At 39.5% G+C, this 18,895-nt stretch overlaps 1 protein-coding gene across 6 annotated transcripts in view; it reads right to left on the reverse strand.

The window, feature by feature from the left end:
* Positions 1 to 18,895, reverse strand: part of PCDH15 (protocadherin related 15) — a gene marked incomplete at its 3' end in the record, with an annotated part of 825,229 nt that overhangs the window by 206,325 nt on the left and 600,009 nt on the right. For all 6 annotated transcript variants that reach the window (XM_081954012.1, XM_081954014.1, XM_081954013.1 and 3 more), the window contains 3 exons: positions 17,315 to 17,508; positions 11,509 to 11,641; positions 6,117 to 6,196 (listed from right to left, as the gene is read on the reverse strand). In XM_081954012.1, coding sequence (XP_081810138.1) covers positions 6,117 to 6,196; positions 11,509 to 11,641; positions 17,315 to 17,508 — 407 coding nt within the window. The remainder of the gene's footprint in view (positions 1 to 6,116; positions 6,197 to 11,508; positions 11,642 to 17,314; positions 17,509 to 18,895) is intronic.

Raw genomic sequence — 18,895 nt, forward strand, 5'->3', positions numbered from 1 at the left:
TTCAGCGAGGTCTCACTTGCCATCTTCAGACTGGGTTTTGGGCTTAAAGTGTGATCGGAGCTGCCATCTTTCTATAAATCTTGGTGGGTGGGTGTGGAATGTTGGCTTTGTTTCAGTAAGTGGAGTGATTGGTTGTATGGTTGTATCATGATTGGTAGATTGGTACTGATTAGTGCTGGCTGTGTGTCTATTGTTGTTTCATTATGTAATGGGCTGGGTGGGTGGGGCTTGTTTGTTGACTAGGGCTGGTTTCCAGATGTCTGGTAGGCGGGAGGTATCATCACATTTATTCATCTTGTGGGGGTGTTTCTCTATTTCGATAGCTTCCTTAATTATTCTCTTGTTGAAGTGTTCAGTTTTGGAGATTAACCTGGTTCCTTCAAAATTAATTTCATGTCCTGCAGCTTTAAGGTGCTGGAAAAGGGAGGAAGTTTTTTTCTTTTTTTCTTACTGCGTTCTTGTGTTCTGCGATGCGTACATTTATTCTCCTGTTCGTTTGTCCTATGTATGCTGCAGGGCAGATTTTGCATGGTATTTCGTAGACTCCTTGGTTTTCTAGCTGGATTTTGTCTTTGGGGTTTCTTAAGATGTTGGCTATTTTTTGGTCAGTGTTGAAGGCTGTCTTGATATTGTGTTTTGGAGAATTTTGCTGATTTTATCTGTGGTGCCTTTGATGTAAGGGAGGAGGGTGATACCGTTGTCCTGTTCTGTGTCCCGGACTCCCCCCAAAAACCAAGAAACCATGTAAAGTAGCGTGAATTAAGTTTCTCACATTAAAATCAACCAGAAAGCTAATATTCAGTTGTATACTTGAAGCACCATACATTTGGCCACATACATGAGAATAAACCCTAGCAAATTCAATGGAATTTCTGAATAATAATGCACTTGACTGAATTGCAATACTATAGTTAATTTGTAAAAGAACTAGCTGAGAAGATTTTTGGCAGACCAAATATTACATTTAGTTCCCTGCTGTTGAAATGAAAATGCTGAGAAGAATTTCTTTATGTCTCTGGTTATAGCATAGGAGTATAATTCAACTGAGCTAGTGAAGAATTAGAAGAGGATAAATTGAGTATTTGTTCATACTGAAGTTCTTGTATTTGTGAGCATGTTATAGAGAAGAATGACATGGGGGATGACATTTTTATGTTCCTTGTTCAAATGTTCGACTTTTATCCTGATCCTTTCCAAGCTAATACTCACAAATAACTGGGTGAAATATGTATGTGCTTTGTCAGAACAAAGGAGCTCAGGTCCTTGAAAAGCAAGGAAATAATAGGCTACGTTAATATTATAGGACTATAGACTGAACACTTGACTAGCCACAACTGAGAATGTAAGGGCCTTTCTCCACTTGCATGTTAACAATCTTCAAAGATCCTCTGCTATGTCCCATTATGTTGCTTTCATCTTGTTCCCAACCTTTGAATGAGGTTGCCATAATTTACAGTTAGCTGCACTGCTGTTAACATAGCATTTTGCCCATAATAAAAAATAATAATGTTCAGCCTTCCGAGATTTGTAGCATTTTCTAACCTTGCTGGTAGTGGTAGTCAGAGAACCTATTGATAGAGAGTGATGGGTGATATTTCAACCTAGGGCAGATATGCTCTTTACTATCTGACCCCTGAAGATTCTTCACTTCTACCATTCTCTATTTCCTCATCCTCACTAAGAGCAAGGAAGCAGGCTTGGAGTTCTTGGAAAGAGTTAACTTTTCTGAGAATATGTGGTAGAGAAAGAGACAGGGATGTCCTATAATCAGTCATCTTGCCCAGAAAATTAATTTCTGACTATCACTTGAAAGCCGTGTAGCAATCCAGAAAAGGGATGGAATTTTTCAGTAGCCTGAATAGGATAATGTAGAGCTTGCACAAATTAATAAATATACAAGAGTTCTAGTAATATCAAGCAGACGCCTTCGTTACCCTTGTAATTCACAAATGTTATTTGGAACTCTAAATATTGTTCCCAGTGCAATCGAAAATTAGGGCTATCAAAACCATGTTGTAAAAGTATGTGTAGCGCTAACCCTTGTAAGGGCTGCTGGAGTCTGGGTTCTCCTAGCCCTCTTTGCATGGCTGCCAGTCCACCCTGGTCCTTCTCTGATTCATCTCTACTTGCCAGGGTCATGTGATGGGGTGGTGGTCAGCCTCCTCTCAGCAGGCAAGTCACAGATGCATTCAGGTGGCTGGTTGGAGCTTCTTCCTCTTTCTTGAACTGCCTGCTGGGCTCTCCTTCCAGCCCCTGCTCCTTTGTTGTTCCCTCTGCTTGGCCCACAGAAGCCTCTGCTACCCTATTCCCTTGTCTCCCCTTTTCCCCTTGGTTTCACCTCCTCTCCCCCTGCTCTTTTCCCGCTCTTTACTTTCTCTTCCTTTCCCTCTCCCCAGCTAAGCCCTCCTTCCTTCACCTGCCCTCCCTCTGTCTCCTTCCCTTCCTCCCAAACCTTCCTTTTATTCCCTTCCCCCCCCCCCTGCTACATATGGATGACTACTTGGATAGTAGCAAAGAGTTTGAATTCTCTATATCCATGTAATGAGTTACTTAGAGTGGTGCAGTGGCCTAGAGGTGGAGCTCTCGCTTCACAATCAGGAGGATTGTGAGTTCGATCCTAGGTAGAGGCAGATATTTCTCTCTTTGGGCACAATGAAAATATATCTGCTGAACAAAGCTCTGCACTGGTGACAGGAAGGGCATCAAGCCATTTAAATACTCTGCTAGCTCCATTCAGTTGCCCAGACTCCACCCTGCAATGGATTGTGGGGGTCATTAAAAGATGATGATGATGATGATGATGATGATGATGATGATGATGATGAAGAAGATGATGTAATGAGTTACTTGTTAGCACTCAAAATCTGGAAGCCATACTGTAAATCTCTATGACACTCTTTTCTTCCTAACACAAAATAAATGTCAGATGTCATGGCTACATTTCAAGCCTCTCCCTATGACACTTTCTATGTTGGTGGATTCTTTCTACAAGCTAGCAACTATTAGAAGAGGGGAGGTCAGGAAAGTCAGAGCAGTCATCCAACTGTATGAAAAAAAAAAGAGCACAACACACAAGAAATAAGGCACTGCTTTTCATCAACAAGGAAGAATGGAACCCACAAAGAAGAAAGGGATGGCAATAAGGGCCACTTTTTTTTCCTGTTGGTATATTTTCTATCATGTGTTGGATGGTGGGATTGCACTTTAACCGAGACATGAGCAAAGAAAAACCAAGTTTTTCCTGCTATTTCTTAAAAACCTCCTGGCTCTGATTGAAATCCGAGACTCTTATGTGGCTGGAAAACTGTGTGCACTAAAAAAGAGGTGTGAAAGGTGTGAACTTTGAGATAATGGGATGATGGCTCTGAATTGGTGTTGGGATAACCTGTGGTTCACCGCATTATAAATTCAGTCAGTGACTTGCTGGATTCCTGACCTCCCAAGGCATGAATTGTCCTCTTTTCTATTGACAGAGTATCTGCTTCAATAGGACGTTCTGCTGATGTTCTTGAGAAATTTTGAAAACAAGTCACCCCGCCAGCATAGTTTGTCTTTGCAAACAGAGTGGTCCCTATGCTGCATTCTCAGATTATTTTCCTACTTTTTGTTTTGTCTAACTTTTAAAGAGAGAAGGGGGAGAGAGGGGGGTGGGGAGGAAGGAAGAGAGAGAGAAAGAGACACACACAGAGAGACAGACAGACAGACAGAGATAGGTAGACAAAACAAATGCTATACTGGGAATACAGCAAAACAGTGTTTTAAGGGAAGTAAATTTCTTTGTTAATTCTGCTGATTTGGGGAATCAGAATGGTTACAGGCAGCTTTGTTGCATTGTGAGTAAGCTAAACACTTTTTTAAATAGCAATTGTACTGTGTAACCTATAAATCTGCAAAACCAGACATACTGGATAAATTCAGGACATAGAGTTGCTACAGACACACACACACACATAAATGAGGTTTTAATTTTTTGCACTACATATGACATGGAGTTGTGGTTTCCCATTTTACTAAATCCTGTCTGTAGGAAACCTTTAAAAAAAATTACACAAATTCAGTAGCTACATTTGATTTTCTAAGAGTCATCCTAAACTTTCATCAGGTTTGCCCTTTCTAAAATGGAAGCATGAATCAGTGCTGAATCTTTCCATAAGGAGCCTGGCTAATGTGTGGAACTATGAATTTTAGCCAAAGTTGATTAGGTCAGCTTCATTTCAACGAACTTCAAGAAACAGCTGTAATATTCATCACTTCTTGCATTCCTAACTTTAAATTAGATTTGGTTCTAAATATACATCCCAGTCCATAATAGCGCATTTCAATCTAATGCAAAATTAGATGTTGGATATGGCTTCCAAAATGATAACAATGACAGTTCTTAAATGTCCAATTACATTCCACAAGAATTAATATTTTCAGTCTTTGATATGTTGTTCCCTAAGCAGAAAGTAAATCACCGAAATAAATCTGGTTCCGCATTAACAAAATTACAATATGAGCTTTAAAAGAAATTACCACATCATCCACAGATTTAGTCTTTATCCTGCTTATGCAGTACTCAACTGGTGAAAAACTAGTTCTTTCTTTTGTTTTAATACAACTGTTGAGTTCTGCAAACACAATCATAAAGCTTCGAATTTACTTTTTTAAAATAAAAAATACAGCTTCCTTCTTTCCTTTTTATAATTAATATTCAGACAAGTAATAGCTTTGCAAATGGCAGATTCTAAAAAAAAAGGATTTTTCAGAGTTTCTAGTCCTTTCAGTTTGCTATGGCTTTTCATTAATGTGGCATTAATTTAGGAAGAAAGCTAAAAGCTTTCTCGGTAGTAATGTCTGGAATATCTGGGGTTGAATTAAAACAATAGTCCCAGAAGGTCTTTCTTATTAAAGCACATTTCATTTTTAAGACTAGAATTAGCACTTTAAAAAAAATTCACTGTCATTAGCGGAAAACCTGGCAAAACTAAAGGCTTCTAATTAATCCCAGGTTGTTCTCATAATGGAAGTTTCCATCTCAGTAGGTTTTTACCCAATCAAACATTTATAATAAATAAATGGTCTCAGATGTACGATTTTAAAGTTTAGCACATTTACAAGGCTGCTATTAAATATGAGAGAGCTCAGCTTCAAACAGCTGAATAGTTATGACTGGAAACTTATTTGCACACAATCTGCTATTTAAATTGGCCTGAGAAGTTAGAAGTATGTGCTGTAATCCTACAATTACATAGAAGGAAGGAAGTTTCAATGGTACTTTCTTTTGTGAATCTGAATAAGCTTGCATGGAAAACAGAGATGAAAGTAGATGTGTTTGGAAGTCTATCATAAAGATATGTCATTGATTCAAAGAGTTTGCAAGTCTGTCAATCGTCTATCTATATATTACTACATTGCAATTATTATAAGGCAAAGTAAAATTTGTAGCTCTTAATTAATTGTCTGGGTGGGTAGGCCTAACTTAGTCATGACTATGAAAATTGCTTCAAATTCATAGAGGTTATTATCACTATACACATTTTCATCAGTAAACTGATATATATTTGTACATTTTGTATAGCTGGTTAGAGAGCCAGTTTGGTGTAGTGGTTAAGTTAGGAGCGTCAAACTCGCACCATCATGGCATAGTCATGTGACATATTGGAACTTTTTCCCTCTTCACTAAACCAGGCGTGGGAGTGACCAGTGTGTGACGCATCTGGCCCACGGCCTGCAACTTTGACAACCCTGGGTTAAGGCATTAGGCTAGAAAGTGGAAGACTGTGAATTCTAGTGCTGTCTTGAGCACAAAGCCAACTGGGTGACCTTGGGCCAGTCACTTTTTCTCAGCCCCAGCAAGCAGGCAAGGGCAAACCACTTCTGAAAAAAAACATTGCAAGAAAACATCAGGGACTCATCCAGGAGGTCTCCAAGAATCAGACATGACTGAATGGGAGGGAGGGAGGGAGGGAGGGAGGGAGAGAGAGAAAGAGAGAGAGAGAGAGAGAGAGAGAGAGAGAGAGAGAGAGAGAGAGAGAGAGAGAGAGAGAGAGAGAGAGAGAGAGAGAGAGAGAGAAGCTTAACTAAAATCAATTTGTTCATTGCCTGCCATTCAAAAGAAAAAAAAATTGACTTACGTTTCAGAAAGATTAAAAACATGTTGGGGGTCTCCATTTTGTATGAGGTATTTTATAGGATCACCTTCTCGATCAATTGCCTTAAAAACAACAAAAAACAACACAAAGAAGTGGCATAATAGACTTGATTTCTTTTTTTAGTATTTTCTTTTTAAAAATGCCAAATAGTGATGGACAACACATTTGAAATGCTAATCAGCTCATAACAGTTTAATATTTGACAGCTTTAACTCTCAACAGCCTGATCATTATGTTGTTTATCCCTTCTGGAGAATGGCTGCATTTTGGCTGCATGAGAATATGCTGTGATAAGAATGATAATTGCCTATTGGAATTTCACGAAATTAAAATATTTGCATACTTAAGATTTAGTCAACAATGAGTTTATTTTAAAAAGGGTCCTTTTATACAGGCAGTATATTCTTCAAATTATTCTCAGAATGATGCAGAAGGGAATATTTATGACTGACTTTTTTTTAACAAGTAAAATAAATCATAACAATGTTTATTTAAATCATGCACTTATTTGTATGCTTCTTAAAATATGCAGCACAAAAATCCTACGGAGCAACAGATGGTTTGAAAAAAAAGTGATTAGATAATACCATTAATTAAGCAAGATAATAACAAACTGTATCTGTTTAATAATAGAAAACGCATTCCAGTCAAAATTAAGCACCATTGGCATAGAAATCTAATAAGTGTCTACTCTTAATTAAAATCCTATGAGTTCAATGTGACAAATAGAAGAACACATCTTTGAAATTACGGATTTTAGCCAGATCCTCCTTGCAGTGTTTGTAAACATAATCTAAATGTGGTTTGGTGTAACATCAGTCACACAAACAAATAATCTAAGCAAAGAACATTTCTATTCCAAATTTCCAAATGTATCATCATTGAAACACTGGATTCAAATATTTCTTGAACATTATTCTTGATCCCATCACACTGGCCTGTCGGAGGTGGTATTCTGCCGGTTCAGACCAGTTCACCAGGCCCACCTGCCCCGGCTCTATGCCATCCCATTTAGGCACATTTTCAAGTCAAAGCACATGAGCAGAAGGCTGAGCGCATGCACGGACAGGGTCACATTTGCGAACTGGTAGGGAAGGTAAGTGAATACTATTCCTGTGGCCTGGCCCATCCAGTCAGAATGGTAAGGTGTTCTGATCCCCCTCTTCCCCCGCCAACACAGACACACTCCGAGCCAAAGATACTTCACCAGGTTTATTGCACAGACAGACAGATCCTTGGCAGCATCCAACACAACTCGACCTTCAGAACCCTCCGGCACTGATACGCAATAGCAGCTATCCAGCCTGCCATGCTCACAAGACTGTGCTCCCACAATAGTTCCTGCGTTGACTTCTGCAAAAGGGCGTGTGCACAAGCAGTCCTTTTATAGTCTGGAGAGGAGTCTAATTATCATCAGCTGAGCGCAATTACCTCCAGTAACTGCGCAATTGCTCCTGACGCCGCTTAGCGCGCTGGTAACGAGCATTTAATAACTCACTGCTGATGTCTGACTCGCTGTCCCGTGACTCCTCCCCACTGCTCCAAGGCATGACATCAGGAGCACCGTCCCTTTGGCTTTCACCACTGCTCCATGCCTCAAGCGCCTCCTGGTGGCCGACCAGCCTCTCTGATCCCTGCTCGGAGTCAGAACCCTGCCCAGGGTCCTCCACATCCTCCAGAGCCGACTCATAGGGACCCTCGCTATTGGAGTCTGGTGACAGCTCCAACGGCTCCTGCTGAGCCACAACAGTAAGGTATGTTGCTGACCCCATCAGTTAAAGAACTTCAACTGGTTTAGGGAGGACAGTCTAGAGCTAGAATAGAATGAAATGAGTCTACAGACTATTCTTCTCTGGGAGGTAAGGCAGTCTCCAATCTCCTCACCTTCCAAAAGAAGTTAAACATGACTGTGTATGACCACAGCCATGGGGTTGGTTGGTGCTATGAGAGCCTTCCCTCTGCCTTTGTCAAGTAAATTCTAACAGGATTTAAATATTCTTGCCTCCTTAATTTATTTACATTTTAAAAACATTTTTAACTCTAACATTGCTTAATATACTCTTTTATATTTTGATACTTTACTGTACACTGTCCAGAGAAGGACTCTTTGGGGGAGATGGGCAGTTCAGAATACTGGACAACCATTTGTCTGAAATGGTACAGGGTCTCCTGCTCGAGCAAGGTGTGGGACGAGAAGACCTCCAAGGTCCCTTCCAAATCTGTTTTTCAAATAGATAGATGATAGCACTTAAACTTATATACTGCTTCACAGCCCTCTCTAAGCGGTTTACAGAGTCAGCATATTGTCTCCAACAATCTGGGTTCTCATTTTACCAACACTGGAAGTATGGAAGGCTGAGTCAACCTTGAGCCAGGTGAGATACGAACTGCCAAATTGCAGTCAGCTGGCAGTGAGCAGAAGAAGCCTGCAGTACTGCATTCTAACCACTGCACCACTGCAGCTCATAAGATTAGATAGATAGATAGATGATAGATAGATAGAGATAGATAGATAGATAGATAGATAGATAGATAGATAGATAGATAGATAGATAGACAGACAGACAGACAGACAGACAGACAGACAGACAGACAGACCAGAAGCCTTAATTTAATGGGACAACAAACAGATTGGTTGGCATGGAAAGTTGACTTTTATTATGCTAAAGAATAGGAAAAAAAAAACTCACTGAAGTTTCTGAATCCCATAACTAATCTGTTATTAATCAGCCAGTCCTTTGAGCTGATGTTTGCCAGATAAGCCCGAGTTCTGCCTTCTATCCCTATTCTTGCTTGGCTGTATCTGGATTACTTAAAATAAGTTACTTGCTCTTAGTAAATGTTGCCTATTAATGACAAATATCGGGGATTATTATTATGTTAGGGAAGCTTCAGCATATGAATATGTGTGGTCGAACTGCAGGACGCAAGACCCTCAAGTTTCATCGTGAGTGGTCTCTGGACCCCACGCCCCCAAATTATGCAGTTAAAATGTGAGTGTTGCTTGATTGAAGACATCCATAAAGTTAAAAAAAAATAGGAAGAAAAATTATCAGACTGAACTTACTCATTCTTTCGGGCTATATCATTATCTCCTGCCTCCTAAGCATGATTGCCACCGGTTGTCGTGATCAAGCTACATAGTCTCCAACAGAGCTAACAAACCCAGAGAAACAAGTGACACAGGTGAACCCCTTCCAATCCATTTATTTTCATGTTAAAATACTTCCAGCATTGGAAATTATTTCCAGAACGCTGCTTCAAAAAGTACAGATGCAGGAAGAGGCCATAAATGGTTTGAAACCCTGAGGAGATCGAGGTTCTTTTTCTGTCAGGAAATCTATTACTGAAACCAAACCAAGTGCATAGAATTGGCCCCTGCAGGTTGCCTGCTGCAATATAAGCACAACATTTGTTGGGATTCTGTGCTTTTCTGAGGTAAAATTTCAACTGCCCCAACTTTCTCTTTTTAGGCATGACAAGGCTGTTAATGAAAAAGCATGATTTGGTTAAAAGCACTAGGCCTCTGGGCATGAAAATGGTGGCATGGGCTAAAATTATCATATATACTGCATTGGAAATGTTGGGCCTCCTGAGCTAGAATCCCTAATGCAGAGTTCCCCAATGTTTCCAACTCTGTGAGCTGGTGAGGGGGAGGAGAAGGGAGGATGGTTCTTTGTGAGCAGCCGGTAAATGAACACCTGTGCAGCTCTACTTGTGTGTTCTGAACCAGGCTTCCTTAAAAAGCAAGAAGAAGAGTCTTGGTCCCGGCAAAACCCCTTTTATTTACACGATTGTGAATTCCTTTAATTCACAGTCTGCAAGGCTTAGCAAACAGTCTTTCAGAGGAATATTTATCAACACGAACCTTATCTCATTTGGAGAACTGCCAGATGACTAGTTTCCAAATGCAGGGCAAGGCAAAACTTGGCACAGAGTCTCTTATAGTCACAAACAGAACTTTCCACTCCTGAAACAACCTAATGAATGGTTTCCTGAAAAAGCCCACTCCCCGTTCGCTCCTCTTTTGTTTCCTATGGGAGGGGCCATCTTCAAGGTGTGGATTTACTCCTAAGTCGACCCTGCTTTCTTAATTGTTGCTGTCTTCTGGCAGCTCTGCGCATGCACACACTGGGAACAGGCTCCAGCTGTTCCTCTGCCTCACTGCTGTCTAGCTCCCTCTCTGCCTCCGACGCAGAGCCCTCGTCTGAGCTTTTTTCAGCCCCCAGGACTGGCCCGAGTTCCTCCCCAACATCTTCACTGTCCGACTCTGCTGCCAGCTTTGCTGGCTGCTGGTGGGCCACAACATTGTGTGAGCAACATACACACACCAATATACACACACCCCTGCTGCTCACTTAAATTGGGCATGTGGCTCACCACTGCTTGCACACATGAGGATGTACACACGGGTTCACTGACCATTTCTATGTCCTGGTTGAAAACCCCTCACGGCCCACTAGTAAGCCATGGCCCACAGGCGCCCTAATGAATGAAATGTTAATTTTCCTGATATATTTTCCTTTCTTTTCATTATAATTAGTGTTTTTTTCTGTAATAATTGTTAAAAGCAGAACGTTTTCCCCTCTTTAATTCTGAAACGTTTAAGCTAGTGTTGGGAACAGCATGAGGACAACTGTCGTATTTGCTGTTCTAAAAACTTAAAATGAAATAACACAAGTTCTCCTATGCCAGGTCAAGACATTGATCAATACAAGCTGACTAGTGCAGCTTTATTATGTTACCAAATACAACTTCTTCTGCCCTTGTTGGAAATACCAGAAATGTAACCTTGAAGCTTACATGCAAAGCACACTTTCTACTACTGCACATAAAGAGATGAAAAAATGCAGAACATGACCCATTATCTACAGAGATATCTCACTGGTTTCAATAGTTTTCCATAATGATCCAAAAGATCTCTATGATATGATGGATGAGTGTTATTACAGATACTGCAAAACAGCAGTTTTGGACTCCAGAAATCTTGCAAGGGTCCCTCAATAAGATTTACAGTGATAAATGTGTTTTCCCTGAGAAGGTAACTGATCCATAGAATTCTATCACATGAAATCAAAGGTAAGAGAATACTGGATGCCCGCATTATGGAGTTATAGAGTGCTTGCTATTTCATCGGAGCAAAATTAAACTCTTAGGTGCTTATTCATCTCATCAGCGTCAGACAGGCTATGTAACAATATGCATGGATTATTCTATAAACCCAATTGGGGAAAGTGATGAATGTTAGCTGAGATTTTGACACTCTATAATGCAAAAGTTGCCCGAGCAAAATCGGAAGTAATTCACAAATAATTCAACTCATACGCATAAACAGAAAGAGCTTTGTAAATGCTTACATTGAAGCATTCTGTACCTGCAAATTTAGCAAAATGGCACCAATTCGCATGGCCTCACTAAGTTCAAGACTGTACATCTGTTGAGGGAAGCGAGGTGGACTTTGATTGTTAGGAGGAAGTACCTCAATGTAAACAGTAGTGATGGAACTCCTGAAATGACAAACAGAATTTAGTCAAAATCAAATTATAACACTTTCCCTCTATCAAACTCTAAATGTTATAACACATTAAGCATTCAGGGTGTCTATACAAAGAGAAGAGTCCGAATCCAGCAGCTTCTAATTTGTGTTGTAGTCCTGATAAATAGGTAAAGCTGTTTCCATTCCCATTAAAACAGAGAAGAGCCCTATCTGCACTGAAGAGACTGCAAGGGCCTTAAGAAAATTTAAATTTCCTACCAGGTTTTAAGCTCTAAGTAATAATATGAAAGCTATCTGAGTGGGGATTAAAATAATGTGCAGTATGCTCTTAATGACCATAACACTTTCTAAAAAAATAAGCCTTTTGGCGGGGAGGGGTGCTCAAATAAACACATTTATGAACTCAGTCTTTTGATTAGATCACTTTGATGGAAATATATTTACTTTTACTTTTAAAAAAATCAAAACAAGGTACCAAATATTACACTGATTTTTGAAATCTGCTATTAAAAATTGCATCAGCAAAAAAAGATTTTAAAAAAATCAGCTTTCTAATTCAGGCACCAGGAAAAAAAAACCTAAGGGTTGCACATACTACAGCTCAATAGAGTTTGTACAGTCTGGGTTTATTCTGTCACTTTAAGAAGAATGTACATTTAAGATATCTAATCCTTATAGGTATGAAGATATATTTGAATTTAAGTGTTTACAATGCTACATGGCTGGTGACAAGCCAAAATGTAAATATGCATCCAAATTGCTTAATATTATTATAAGAATAATTTAAAGTCATTGACATTTAAGCATTACATTTGGATTGTCCACTTTATAGATTTCCACATATGTTCATTATGTCAGTAATTCTGTTTTAGTTCTATGTTATTCAGAATGCAGACAGTAGCAAAATGAGATCACCAGGGACGTGCGGTCAGGGGAGGCAAGGGAGGCAGAGCCTCACCTCTCTTCATGAAATAATAGTCTATAATATTATATACTATATATCTATATATCTATATATCTATATATCTATATATCTATATATCTATATATCTATATATCTATATATCTATATATCTATATATCTATATATCTATATCTATATCTATATATCTATATATCTATCTATCATCTATCTATCTATCTATATCTATATCTATCTCTATATCTCTATATCTCTATATCTCTATATATCTATATCTATATCTATATCTATATCTATCTATATCTATATATCTATATATCTATATATCTATATATCTATATATCTATATATCTATATATCTATATCTATATCTATATCTATATCTATCTATCTATCTATCTATCATCTATCTATCTATCTATCTATCTATCTATCTATCTATCTATCTATCTATCTATCTATCTATCTATCTATCTATCTATGATATTATAATATTTTATACATCCATCCAGCCGCGCCAGGGAGCTGTGGAGGCAGAAATGTTGTCGGCGCTACCGGATGACGAAGTCACGAAAGCGACTGGGCCTTCGTCATCCGGGAGCGCCGACAACATTTCTGCCTCCGCCCTCCGCAGCTCCCGGGCGCAGCTGGATTGATGTAGCCACAGCGATGCCGAGGCGGTCCGGGCGGACGAAAGAGTGAGCAAGGCAGCCTGATCCTCAGTCGCTCGCCCGCCGGACTGCCTCGGCGCCATTCTGGCTACCTCCGTCCGGGCGCGCCCGGGAGCTGCGGAGGGCAGAGGCAGAAATGTTGTCGGTGCTCCCGGATGACGAAGGCACGAAAGCGACTGGGAAATGACGAGAACCTTCCTGCCTCTGCTGGATTTCGCGCGCTCCTCGCGACTGCAATATGCAGTTGCGAGGAGCGTGCAAAGTCCAGCAGAGGCAGGAAGGTTCTCGTCGTTCCCGAGTTGCTTTCGAGGACTGCGGAGCGCGAGCTGGCGGAGCACGCTCAGGAAGGCGGGGAATGGGATCACGTGTGCTGGAGGCTGAGGCAGCCTGAGCCTCCAGCACACGTGGTCCCATTCCTCGCCTTCCTGATGACGTCACCAGCCTCACCAGCCATAAACCTTACCGCACGTCACTGGAGATCACATATGTTGGATCTAATCTCTACCTCCATCCACATCCAAAATCCCAAAATTGAATAGACCCACATAAAGGAGAAGCTAAATAATTAAAGAACTGTGCGTGAAAAGCTCCATCATATTCTTGATCTATTTATTTTGAGGAAGAGAAATTGGGGGAATAGCTCCACTTAAGGAAAAGTTCACCACCATAAGGAGAGGAATAGCACAGCTGCAGTCTCCATCTTTTTGTGGGAGGATGTAAGGGAAAGAAATGTTGTTGCCAAAACATTGTGGAAATGATTGTGACAAAATTATGCAGGGGGAAGAGAGAAAGTGTCTTTCTACTTAAATGTGATCCTACAAATTCAATTTTCCAGTCAGGCAGGGATGAAATTCAGCAGGTTCTGGAGAACTGGTAGCAGAAATTTTAAGTAGTTTGGAGAACCGGCAAATACCACCTCTGGCTGGCCCCAGAGTGAGGTGGGAATGGAGATTTTGCAGTACCCTTCCCCTGCCACACTCACCAAGCCATGCCTACAGAACCAGTAGTAAAATATTTTGAATTTCACCACTGCAGTCAGGTCTAGGATTTATGGACTATGTCGCATATCAAAAGCCAATGGAAGTATTTCTACTAAGGTGGAAATGTTTTGTTGCTTCCATATACTGGAGAGAGAGAGAGAAAGATGAAAGAAGAAGTGGATGAAAGAGGTAGAGATAATGGGATCACCAGAGCACTAGCTAAGCCTATAATTAAAATATATGTTTTGGACTTTGCTTACATTTCTTTTATTTTGTTGCATTTTCCTTTTCCTTTTCACGGCTATTTCGCAGGATAAAGAAACTGAGAATGTTCAGAACTGAAGACCTCTAAATTCTTTCCTTAATATATGGATGCCTTTCCATGCTTTTGGAAATATGACCAATTCCTTTTTAAAATATTTTTGCCAAAAAAGCTAAGGTTTGAAGAGTAGAAAAACACAGGATTCCAAGAAAAGGTACAGCTGCTTTTAAGAGTTGCCAACAGATGTTATCCTTCATGACATTCTCCAACATGCTTCCAGAAGGCCTATCAGCTTCTAGAAGAGTCATCACATTGCCGCTGTATATAGAAAATATGCCATATGCATTCCATTTGGATAGTGCAGCAGGAATGTGTGAGTCACGTTAAATGTTAGAATAGTCTGCATTTGTAATTATGTATATAACCATGGTATATTTTAAAGTTTAGTTCTGTGAAATATATTGACATTCACACTTGAGGACTTCCCTCCAAGCTATAATCTGTATGCAAAACTAAACCTTTTCAGTTTAACTGTGTGCTGTATATTTTTAAATCACTCATTATGTTTCATCTCCATACTGGGTTTAAGAGAAAAAAAATCTTGCTTTTCTACTCTATGCTTCCCAGCTCTAACATGTCAGAAATTAGGAACTGAATGAGGTTGCTGATTCCAGTGCGGATGTCATTGGGGCATATTTGATTCTTTGTCGAATATTTGCATAGCTTGCAATTTGTGTTCCAAATTGAGTTAAGGGACACCATAAGAATGCATTGCCTGGGGAGAAAAAAATTATCTTCAGCTCAGTGATCCTTTCAGTTCCAGGATAGTTGGAGATACTACCGTTAAATGATATATGGCAATTTACAGAAGCAGTTGCTATTTGTGCTTCCATTGCTTTAAGCTTCTCTCTTCCTTTCTCTCCTTCTCAGCCCCTTAAGCTGACAGTCATTGATATGGGTGAAGCTAAATTAACACACTTGAGTCATTGACCTTTAGGCTGACACTTAACAGGCTAAACAAACAAGAGTTGCCTTTTTTTGGGGGGGGGGAGTCAAACCATTTTTGATCCACTGAACTTACTGGATAGTGCTAGGTATGCACTGGGTATAATTTCATTTCCTTTGTGATCCAGGTTGAAATGTGCAAAAAGAAAGGTTGCAGTCCCAAATATCCTTACCTGAGAGTAAGATCCAGTAAATTCAATAGGTTTATTTTCAAGTAGACAGAAATATAACATTGTGCTGTAAGCAACTAAAAAGCAGGAGACCATTAGTTCAAATCCCATCTTAGCCATGAAACCCATTTGGAGGCTTTGGGCCAGTCATTCCTTTTCAGCCAACTCACCTCCCAGAGTTATTGGGGAGAAAATAGGAGGAGGAGAAACATGTGGTGGATATGTTCACTGCCTTATGTTATTTGTAGAAATAATAAAGGTGGAATGCAAATAAATAAATAATTGGTAAAGGAGTAGTAGATGTGCTTCTTTCAACGAAGTCATCTACTACTCCATCAGGACTACTTGGGATTACTATTTTTTTACAACAGGTCTCAGTATTTTGCAGCACAAGGGGCAATTTCAGCCTCCACAACTTATTCTGATTGTGTTGTCAAATTTTAATAATATGGTTGCCGAAAAAGAGCAGCAAAATTTCTTATCATCTTGACATGGAAAAAAAAAAACTGTAGTATAAAATACAACATAAAGTTAACTTAAAAATGAAAACCCAATCATAATGTAGATCGAATAGAAAATTCCATCCCACTCCATATGTGATGTATCTTTATCTATTTTCATAAATGGTCTCCACTTACAGCTTTTCATGCACAATAAATCAGTTTCATTGCACCACATCCACTTGGTCAGGCAAAGAAGGTATGCTATAGACCCCACCAGTTAAAGAATTCTGATTGGAATATTCTGCCTCCAGAGGTGAGGTGGGCATCTACTCTCCTGGCCTTTTGAGAAAGAGTTAAAACATGGTTCTGCAGCCTTGCAACTTCTTCTTCTTCTTCTGCCATATCTATCATCCGACGTGGCGATGATGTTGGTGATCTTATTTTCATCAACAGTTGCACGAAAAAGTGCTGTTGAGTTTTGTCCAAACCAGTCCCTTAGATTTTGAAGCCATGATGTTCTCCTTCTGCCTGGACCTCATTTGCCTTCGATCTTTCCTTGGAGGATTAAGTGAAGGATGCCGTATTTTTCTGGGTGTCGCATCACATGTCCAAAATATTCTTTCGCTTTTTTATGGTTTTGATTATTTCCCTTGGCTTTCCCGGGTGGCTTATCATTTCCTCCTCATTTCTGATTTTGGCAACCCAACTTACATGTAACAGCCACCTGTAAATCCACATTTCAAATGCCTCTAGTTTCTTCAAGTGGTTTTCTGTCCGAGACTAACTCTCTACTCTGTAGAGCAGGATAGAGAGCCTTATATGGGGAACCCAAAAGAACATGTAGTTGTGGGATTGGTCGGTGTCATGAGAGCCCTCCTTTTGCCATTGTTTTTTATTGTTTAATTGTTTTTTATTGTTTAATTGTTTTTTAACAATTAAACAGGGTTTAATTACGTTTGCCCCCTTAAATTTTTGTTACCATTTTACAAATTTTAATTCTAAAACGTTAACTCTAACATCTTATTTTTATATACTGCTTTATTAAACACCACCCAAAGTCCCTCTTTGAGGGAGATGGATAGTTCAGAAATGTGATACATAAAATTCTCAACAGCTGCACGAAAAAGTGCTGTTATTCACCTTGACTTCATACTTCATATTTCTTCATAGAGTTGAAAAGTTAATTTCTCAGCTTGGATACCTAAACAAATAAAGTCAGGTATGACTTACCTTTTCTGTGCCAGTGGAGCGCTGTCAGATGCTTTGACGGTGAGGGCGTAGGACCGACCTACTACTAGTGTAATTCCTGGTGCAACGGAGATAAGGCCTGTCTTATCATTGATTATGAAGTCTCCCTGGTCACCAGCCAAGATTTCATATCTAATCTGTCCATTTGGACCTTCATCTGCATCCATGGCAGTAAGCTGCAGTTGAAAAGAATCAACATTCTAGGTTTATTGTTGTACCACAAGAAGAGTTAAAGTACATCAGAGGGGGCTTATGGCATATCCTATGATATCAGACCTAAACAATCAGACGTTACTACAGGATATAAAAAACTGCAGCCTAGAATATAAACAAATAATATAAAGCAGTGTTTCTCAATCTTGGCCACTTGATGATGGGTAGACTTCAACTCCCAGAATTCCTCAGTGAACTATGCTGGCTGACAAATTCTGGGAGTTGAAGTCCACCTTTCTTCAACTAGCCAAAGTTAAGGAACACTGTTATAAGAAAAGAAAAGCATTAGTTAACCCAGGAGTGTGATTACTGAGTTATATTTAGGGATGTCTTTGTCCTAGGATATCAGCATTGATTACCATTTTACATTACTATTTTTTAAAAAAATCTGGATGTATTTAAGGCAGCTAAATATTAAAATAAAAGATACGTAATTAAAAATTAAAAAGTAAAGCAGGTTGAAAAGCTTACTGTACCACATCCCATTTTGCACTGAAGTGTGCCGTTATCCTTATAAACATTGGAGTGGAATGAGTTGAAAGGATGGAGACAATTACAAAAAAAAAATGGATACAGCTGCAAGAAATATACTATTCACTAGTGACTAGTTAATAATGCCACCAACAGTAATAATTGTCTCACAGGAACACGATCTAGCCTGGGTCAGTCATTCAGAACTGAAATATCTCAGTGGTTAAATTAATATGCATCGACCTGTTCATCAAATATGTTCACATGTGCCCATCTTTTCTTGTTTGAGAGGACAGTGATGGGTGGGATTTCCCCCTCCCCTCCCTCATGGCTTCTGTATATAAGTTATGCCTGGATGATTAACAGCCTCAGGCCTGCTGTGGTTTCTATTGAGAATAATTACTTTAAAGATGTAGCTGTAAACTCATTTACTAAGGAGTAAAACCAATTAAGCACAGTAGGACTTCCTTCAAAATAAAAACTCATCTTTTGAATGGCTGACAGCATCTGCTGTGGTCTTAAAGTACTCAACTCAACGAGGTGCCTTTTTCCTGCTAAAACTGTGAAACTATTATTTTAATCATGTAAACATTCCTTTGTGGAACTGCGTAGTTGCTGATCTCCTAAATTAATGCTATTAATAAAGATTGAAGGCTTCTTTGAAAAGTGTTATAATAGGCCTTCTCCAGTTCAGGGTATGGGGAGAAGAAGATAAATCAACGCCTTTCACAAAAAATACCAGTCCTAACCATTTAATTACACGCTAGGAACCAGGCCAAGTTTTATTGTGACAACATGAAAAGGAAAACTGGTAGAATCACAAATACCTAAATTAACAAAGTTAATTAAATTTACAAATGGGCATGCTTTGAAAAGCGA

Source organism: Natrix helvetica (genome assembly GCF_964273705.1).
Source record: "Natrix helvetica genome assembly, chromosome: 5".
Taxonomy (NCBI): Eukaryota; Metazoa; Chordata; class Lepidosauria; order Squamata; family Natricidae; genus Natrix; species Natrix helvetica.